General features: G+C 39.4%; 1 protein-coding gene across 1 annotated transcript in view; it reads left to right on the top strand.

The window, feature by feature from the left end:
- The first annotated feature begins 765 nt into the window (after window positions 1-765).
- LOC119421956 (multidrug resistance-associated protein 1-like) overlaps window positions 766-9,319 on the top strand; it is a 217,184-nt gene continuing 208,630 nt past the window's right edge. Inside the window, exons 1-2 of the mRNA XM_037689314.1 lie at window positions 766-813; window positions 8,296-8,472. Coding sequence (XP_037545242.1) covers window positions 766-813; window positions 8,296-8,472 — 225 coding nt within the window. The remainder of the gene's footprint in view (window positions 814-8,295; window positions 8,473-9,319) is intronic.

Here is a 9,319-nt window from a genome sequence, read left to right as displayed (position 1 = left end):
AGATAGATAGATAGATAGATAGATAGATAGATAGATAGATAGATAGATAGATAGATAGATAGATAGATAGATAGATAGATAGATGGATAGATAGATAATGTGTGTATTTAATTTTAATTTGTATTACCTTGAAATAATTATTCACTCAAATTCATCTTGCTGAACTGTTGTATTCTACCATGTTATTGTTTACTATCTCATGTTAGGACATTGTAAATATTATAATTACTTTTTCACTTGTTGGTACTTTATTTTTGTACCCTCATTGCATGCTTTTAGTATTTCTTGTTTGTTCTATGGTTTTTTTTTTTTTTAGCAAGTCAAATCAGTTCTTCACATCCTAAGCATTTCACTGTATTTTTAACCCTGTGTTAACCTTGCATATGACAAATAAACACAATCTGACTTGAAAAAAGTAATCTAATAATCAGATGTTTTGGGCCAGATGGCCAACTTGCTACTCACAGAAACAGCCTGAGGACACCAAGGCCAAAATGGTTCAGAAAAAAGGGTTGTAAACTCAATTATCCAGGAAATCACAAAAAAAAGTGGATGATTGAGTTTACAAACCTTTTTTTCCTGAACCATGAACTCCATACCGGTTGATGGCGGTACTACTACGATAGGTGGCAGCACACGTTTTTTTTTTTTAAACTTTATTTTAGGCGCTGAAGAAGAAAAAAAGCACCCGACAACACCGGTTATAAAACATCACCTGTAAGCCGAAACACCTTCAAACCGCGACGAGTTGAAGATCTCGGTGAAATGGGGGTTGAAAAGTTTTGCAGCCCGAACAGTTCCGATCCGTTATGGGTAAGTTTTATAGCGTGACTTGTGTATGTTTATGTGTTATCTTAAGTTGTCAGGTTGTTGTTAGCGACCCGGCTAAGCATGCTAACACGGTTAGCGCTCTAGTTAGCGCCGGTGAGTTCAGTTTCCTGATGGCTGGTTCAGGGTGCCCTCATAAACAGAATTAACTAAAAACGGATTACATTTTATTTAAGTACGTATGTTACCATTAGTGCTGATTCATATGCAGTTTTGGTTCCATCCACTGGTTATCCTGTTTCATACATTCTAGGTTGTTAAATTGGGATAAATGGTTCATTGATCATAAATTTAAATTAAATGCCCATAATCCCCTCCGTCATCTTTCTGTTTGAAAGATGATTGTGGCTTAATTAATAATTTTTACTACAAGAAAAGCTGCTGGAGTTTCTTATTTCATTTAATTAAAAAAAATCAATAATTTCTTCATCAGCACATTTTTATTTTACACCAGCAAAACGTGGATATGACCATGACAGTACTGATATTATAACAAACCGTTCTTTGGCCAAACAAAGGTGTATTACTAGTTATTAAAAACAATATTAACATTGTTCCAAACATTAGGACTTCTGACCATTAATCAAAGGAAATTTGCTCAAAATCTCATGCCATGGTATTATTATTATTATTCTGTAAACTTGTAGAAATCAGACTAATTTTTGTGACAAGTTTTCACAGTATTCATCACTTTATACTTAAACGTACTTACTTGAGCTTGGCATCATTTACATTTTTTAATGCTTTTCTAATCAAATGCATTTGTTCAGTTATTTTTAATAACATACCTAATTTTTTTAAATTCATTCATTCAACATGTATTTAGACAAGTTAATCCCATTGAGACTCGGGGATTCGTTTACAAGAGAGACCTGATTTTTTAACAAAGAGTGATGACAACAATGGATAACGACAACAATAACAGTCATAAAATAGGCATAGGCATACAAATTTGAGTATCTGTTTTTTTTTTTTTTTTTACAAATAAAAACAAAATGGCAACCAAAAGGACACGCAAGTGGAATAGTAGCAAAAAAACAGCTAGATTATAAGGCGATGTTGAAAAATAAAAACAGGAACATGTCTGCATTGGTTTTTGCCAGGTACTTAACAGAGTTTTAAAGTCACTTAGGGAGGTCAAGGGCGAGAGCTTCAGATCTTTTTGCAAGATATTCCAGGAAACGGGAGCGGCGTAGGAGAAGGCCCTTTTGCCAAGTTCAGTCCTCACTGAGGGAACACTGCAGGTAATAATGTCCTGAGAGCGCACGCTGTAGCTGCACTCACGCAGTGACATGTAGGAGGAGATGTATGAAGGCAGCAGACAAAGAAGTGATTTAAATATGAAAATGTACCAGTGAGAGAGTCTGTGTGAAGTTCAATCAATCAATCAATCAACTTTTTTTATATAGCACATTTTAAAAACCACAAGGGTAGCCAAAGTGCTGCACAATAAAACAATAAAAACAAACAAAACAATAAAAACATACAAAGCATACACAAAGAAACATAAAAACCATTCACATACCAGTTTCACAGCAGGTGTATTAAAAAGCCATAAAAGATAAGATCACGTGTTAAAAGCCAAAGAATAAAAGTTTGTCTTTAAAAGAGATTTAAAAACAGGAAGAGAGGAGGCCTGTCTGACACTCAAGGGTAAAGTGTTCCACAACCTGGGAGCAACAACAGCAAACGCTCTGTCACCTCTGAGCTTCAGCCTAGTTTTAGGGACTGTCAGCAGCAGCTGATCAGCTGATCGTAGGGATCGGGGTGGAAAGTAAGGCTGAAGCAGCTCAGACAGACATGGTGAGGCAAGGTTGTTCAGACATTTAAAAACAAACAGCAAAAGCTTAAAATTAATTCTGTAGTGCACAGGGAGCCAATGAAGGGACGCCAGGATGGGAGTAATATGCTCGCGCCTACGAGCCTGAGTTAACAGGCGAGCAGCAGAGTTCTGCACAAGCAAGTCAGGTCTTGCTAGGATTGGTTTCACTTTTGCTATTTGGCGGAGCTGATAAAAACTTTTTTGAACAACACTGCTGATCTGTTTTTCAAATTTAAAATCAGACTCAAACTTCACCCCCAGATTGGTGACACAGTCCTTGAGATAAAATGACAGTGAGCCAAGATCTATGCTGGGAGAGGGACGGCAACTTGGTCCAAACATCATAACTTCAGTCTTGTTCTCATTTAGACTAAGGAAGTTAAGAGAGAACCATGTCTTAACATCATTAAGGCAGTGTGTAAGTTGTTGAACTGTGTTGTTTTGTGCCATGGGAAAATAGATCTGGCAATCATCAGCATAAAAGTGAAATAAAATGCCATGCTTCCTAAAAATCGAGCCAAGGGGGAGTAAGTAAAGGGCAAATAAAAGAGGGCCAAGGATTGAGCCCTGGGGGACACCATGTGGAAGAGGAGCAGTGGAAGACATAAAATTGTCGATTTTTACGCAGAAACTCCTATTGGTTAAATATGACCGAAACCAATTGAGGGCGACACCCCTGATGCCCACACAGTGCTCAAGACGAGATTAAAATGCTGTGATCAACAGTGTCAAATGCAGCAGACAAATCTAAGAGCACTAAAACAACAGACTTTCCGGAGTCTGTGGACAAGAATATATCATTTGAAACCCTCAAAAGTGCACTCTCTGTACTGTGGCGGGCTTTAAACCCAGACTGAAACGGCTCAGTGATACCATGGTCCTCTAAAAATGGTAACAACTGGTTGTAAACAACCTTCTCTAATAGTTTTGAAATAAATGGGAGATTAGAGATAGGCCTGAAATTGGAGCAGAGAGAGGGGTCAAGACCTGTTTTTTTAGTAGAGGGCATACAAATGCATGTTTAAAAGCCTCAGGTACTATACCAGAGGAAAGACTGCTATTGATAATCTGAAGTACACTTGGTTCAATAGTGGAAAATACCTCCTTAAACAAACGAGGTGGAATGGAATCTGCAGGAGAACCAGAGGGCCTCATATGATCAACTGTGTCCTGTAGAAAAGAGAAGGACACCGGCTCAAACTGATCAAAAACAGATGAGTGGTGTAGAGGAATAGAAGGATCATAGGAAGGCTGAGAAATACAAGCTCAGGTTGACACAATTTTATCAGTGAAGAAGTGGAGGAAACACAGATTTCAGTGGAGGCATCAAAACCAACAGACTTGGAAGCATGGAGAACAATATCTATGGTTTTGAACAAAACTCTGGGGTTGTTACAGTTAGAAGAAATTATGCCTGAGAGATATTTGTTCTTCTCGGCTTTTACAGTTTTCTGATAATGTAACAGACTCTCTTTGAGAATATTAAAAGAGACATGTAGTCTGTCCTTTTTCCACCTGCGCTCCGCTTTTCTGCACTCGTGCCTGGCAGCACGCGTGACGTCACCCAGCCAGGGTTCGGGGGTAGGTTTGGTGCGCCGGTTCTTCAAAGGAGCGATCGTGTCCAGTGTTTGTAAACAGACAGAATGGAAGCTGGAAACCAGTTCATCAATATTTAAACTAAGAGAGTCTTTAGAGTTATCCTCGCAGAGACCAAGAAAAGTGGAGGAGAACAAGGTTGGAGAGGAGGAGTTAAACATGCGACAGCGATGAGGAGGAGCACGCACTTTAACTAGACAGTGAGTGGGAATGTCAAATAGGATGGGCATATGATCTGAAAAAACAGCATCACATATGTCCAAGTTGGAAACATCCAGACCATGAGACAGGACCAAGTCAAGTGTGTGCCCGAGTTCATGAGTAGGACCAGACACAGACTGTACAAAGTTAAAAGAGTCAAGAACATTTAAAAAGCTCCTGGAGATCGGCTCTTCTGGACAGCAGACACGAATATTAAAATCTCCAAGAATGAGAAAATAATCATATTTGGGCAGGATGTCAGCCAGAAATTCTGAAAAGTCATTTATTAAATCCTTATTGTGCTTGGGTGACCGATAGATGACGACACACAAGACCACATGAGCGCGGCCGATTTCAAATGAGCAGTGTTCAAAACTTGTAAAAGAAGACTGCAGGCTGATCTGCCGGCATTTAAAATCATTTTTAAAAACAACTGCTAATTAATTTAATGATGTCCAGTTAACCAGTGAATACAGGGTGCAGTGGTGGTTATTGTAATTACAGCCAGTTATGAATCTTAATGCACCATGATAAATGGTAAATGGTAAATGGACTGTACTTGTATAGCGCCTTTCTATCTTATCGAGATACTCAAAGCACTTTACACTACAATCTGTGTCCTCATTTACCCGTTCATACAGCAGTCTACTAGATCTCTACAAAGATAATTGAACAAATCATTCTAAAGAGACTTATCAGAGCTTTGTCACATTCATACACCGATGGGACACACATCGGAGGCAACGAGGGGTTCAGTGTCTTGCCCAGGGACACTTCGGCATGTGACTGCTGGTGGATTTGAACCCCCAACTCTTGCATTGGAGGACGACTGTTCTAACCACTCAGCCACAGCCGCCATAGACAGCATCCAGCATCTGCAGGGTGCTTGTAGGAGCATTCATATAGATAATGTCACCGCAATCAATGGAGGGAAGGAAAGTCGAAGTTACAAGGTGTTTTCTACCATTCAGAGTTTAGGTTTTCTCTTTAGTGTTCCTATAGAGATCAAACCTACAGAGTTACAGTAGCTGTTTGAGATTCCTGCTGTAGAAATCTCCAATAAAGACTAATCTGAGCACTGGAGTTGTTGTTGCTGTTGTTATTTTATGTTATGATTACATAATTATATAGCATTTAATCATTTAGTAGGTACAGCTCCAGCCGGACAACCACCGGTACTTTATTTTTTGCTGTTAGTCTCAAATCTAAAACAGGCAGTGTAACATTTATTTACTTTTTAATTTATCAAATGTTGACTTGGCGTTAAACTTGTTTAAATAACTTAAAGCAGTGGCCTCTTCTTTTCTTTTTTTATTTTATTCATTCATTTTAAAGAAACAAAACTAATCCGTTACTAAGAAAAACAATGAATGAAAAGGGTGCAGAAAGAAGAAAGAAGAATCTTCCAATCTAACTCTGTGAAACTTCTTTTAAAATCCTTCAAGCACATGAAATAACATCATGGTAATTACAGCCACCCCAGATTTTAATGTGCACCACCCATTTCTTTAATGCGAGATCATTCTGTGATAAATTAAAAATGTTTTCATTTAACCTTCACAGAACTCAGCAAACACGATCAAATCAGTAGTTAGCTGTTAATATAAAAATATTTATTGCCCCATACCAAAAAAAATTTTTTTAGGAAATTTGTCCAAATTAGAATAGAATAGAAATAGAATAGAAACAGCCTTTATTGTCCCACTGATGAGAAATTCAATGCAACAGCAGCAGCAGATAAAAAGATTCAAACAAAAAGTTCCTAAAATGTTAAAAACAATATATAAAGAAAGGAGATAAACAATATCAATAATATTGTTCAATATGTATTGGAACACTGAGAATGGCAATTCGTATCAGAGGTGTCAGCCAAGTGTGCAACGATACTGGACCAACTCCTGGTCTAGTCTGGAGGAAATAACTTGAACCTTAAAAAAGGTAAAATGAGCCAAAGAAAATCTCAGTTTGTACTTTAATGTTTTTTCTGACTCTGAAAACCTGATAAACGACCAGCTAATGTTTCACTTTCTGAGCTCAAATTTAAAATCTAAAGAGTGACTGAAAACCTGAATTTTCTGTTTTAAACTATACCTTTTCTAGGTTAATAATACGTTATAACGTATCCTACAAAACATACTGTGCCCCATGACATTCACAAGCAAATAACATTTGCTTGTGAAGTTCACAATTTTCAATTCCTCAGCTTTTTGACATCTTGAAACCATGTTAAAGATTAATAAGGTTACAGTGTTTTCCTTCACCTCATGTGATCAAAGTGCATCATCACAACATCCATCCATCCATTATCTTTACCTGCTTCTTCCTTTTTGGGTCATGGGGGTCACTGGTGCCCATGTCCAGCCATCACTGTGCAAGAAGCGGGGGGCACCTGGACAGGTCTCCATTCCATGCAGTGTCCCCTTAGCGAGGACTGAACTAGGCAAAAGGGTCTTCTACTCTGCTCCTGTTTCCTGGAATATCTTGCAAAAATATCTGAAGCTCTTGACCTCTCTAAGTGGCTTCAAACATCTGATAAGTTCATAGCAAAAATCAATGCAGACATGTTCCTGTTTTTAGTATTCTAGTACTCTACATCGCTTTACAATCTAGCTGTTTTTTGTTTTGTTTTTTAAATACCATTTTCTTTCATTCTTCTCAATTTATATGCTTTCTTTTATGATTGTCTATTGTTGTTTTTGTTATCTACTCTTGTCATCGTTATTAGTTAAAAAAAAAACTGGTCTGTCTTATAATGAGTCCCCGAGGCTCAATGACACTAATCTGTATAAATAAAGGTTGAATGAAAATCACAGAGACAAACAAGACAAACAACCATTCACTCTCTCACTCTCACCTAGGGACAATTTAGAGTTACCAATCAGCCTATGTATGCTTTTGGTCTGTGGGAGGAAACCAGAGTACCCGGAGAAGGATATAAAAGGATTTTTTCACTTAAGCCCCCAGTATACTCCCGTGTACATCCGTTCACGCGTACGTACACGTGTACTGTACGCAGAGGGTTCAGACTTCGTACTCGAGCGTACACCCTGAGCAGCTGCAGAGCAGCTTCACAGACAAGGGGCGTTTACCTTCGGGACAAATTGAGGTTGCCGATTGGTCAATTGCTGACACGCCTACTGGATTGATTGACAGGTCGAAAAAAAAAATTAAAACGAGCACTGGCAGCCTCAGCGGTGTTCTGTGTTTATATGTTGTTAATAAAAAGATCTAAAAAATACAAAAAAAAAAAAAACAGGGAGCGCTGGCTCTGCAGCCCACACATCAGACCAGCCCACTAGGAAATCTCAAGACTCTCCCGCAGCCATGCTGGACCTGAATTTAATTCGCTCAAGACAAGTTCCTTCATTTCTCACCATTTCAGTCATGGCATCAACGGAGGAGGAAGATATCGCTTGCCTCTTGGCAAAAAAACAAAATAAAAGGCCAGATCAGAGATGAAGAAGGGGAATTTAATACTTTGGTGTCGCGTACAAAACAGTCCATCGCCGGGAAGTTTAATTGTGCGACACCACGTACGTGTATGCAGTCGTAAAAATTGAGCTTTGCACGGACATGCCCTGGGGGGTACGCTCGTACCTCTGCGTACGTACGTGCGTACCTCTGCGTATGGATGTACGCAGGAGTATACTGGGGGCTATAGCTTTGTAGATGTAGTATGAATGTGTGTGTGGAGATGAATGAGGGCACATATTGTGTTGTAAAGCGCTTTGAGTATCTTGATTAGATTGAAAGGCGCTATATACTGTAAGTACAGTCCATTTACTTATTACATTATTCATGCGATTTATTGAAGAATCTTTGCTTCTTTTCTCCTATTTTCCTGACAGGACTGGAACCTTACTTGGCATATTTCTAATCCAGACTTCACACAGTGTTTCCAAAACACTGTCCTGGTGTGGGTGCCATGCCTCTACCTCTGGATTTGTGCCCCTGTGTACCTCATCTACCTCCGGTGCAATGATCGTGGCTACATATGTATGAGTTACCTTAACAAAGCAAAAACTGTAAGTAACCTCTGTCCAGTGTTTCCTGAGGTCACTTACTGCTGTGGCTGAGTGGTTAGAACAGTCGTCCTCCAATGCAAGAGTTGGGGATTCGAATCCACCAGCAGTCACATGCCGAAGTGTCCCTGGGCAAGACACTGAACCCCTCACTGCCTCTGATGTGTGTCCCATCGGTGTATGAATGTGATAAAGCTCTGATTAGTCTCATTAGAATGATTTATTCAATTAACTTTGTAGAGATCTAATAGAGTGCTGTATGAATGGGTAAATGAGGGCACATATTGTGTTGTAAAGCGCTTTGAGTATCTCGATAAGATAGAAAGGCGCCATATTAGTACAGTCCATTTACCATTTACTTACCTTGGCAGGGCACTCATCTCTTTGGGTTTGTTGTCGACGGGATGGGGGCGGGGATGGAGACACGTCGAGCAAGGGTAGGGATGGGGGTAGGATGCGTGAGAGAAGTGGTATGCTATGTCTGTTGCGATTTAGCTAGCGCATCTGAATTGTGCGCCACTAGCTTAGTGCTACATCAGTGCCGGGGGGTTGGAGCTGAGCGTGAAGGACATTTCAGTAGGCAGTGTGCTTGTTTCTGTTGACAGGGCGAGGCGCCCTCCTTGGATAAACACTGCTGTCAGTTCATTGCTAGTTTTTCTGCTAGGCACTGTGAAGACCACCAAACCTCATGATTCTCATTTTAATATTTAGGATTTCTTACCAGTCTGTTCACATAGTTTCCATGTTGAATGTAAGAGGACTGTAAAAAGTGTAAAAATGACATTTAAGAGGGGCCAAATCTCTAAGAAGTAAAGATAGGCATGGGTTTACCAGTCTGCAATAAACTGTG

The sequence above is a fragment of the Nematolebias whitei genome, chromosome 15 (assembly GCF_014905685.2).
Source record: "Nematolebias whitei isolate Nwh7 chromosome 15, NemWhi1, whole genome shotgun sequence".
In the NCBI taxonomy this organism is placed as follows: domain Eukaryota; kingdom Metazoa; phylum Chordata; class Actinopteri; order Cyprinodontiformes; family Rivulidae; genus Nematolebias; species Nematolebias whitei.
Note: the sequence above shows the minus strand (reverse complement) of the source record. Positions and strands in the feature narration are given on the sequence as shown.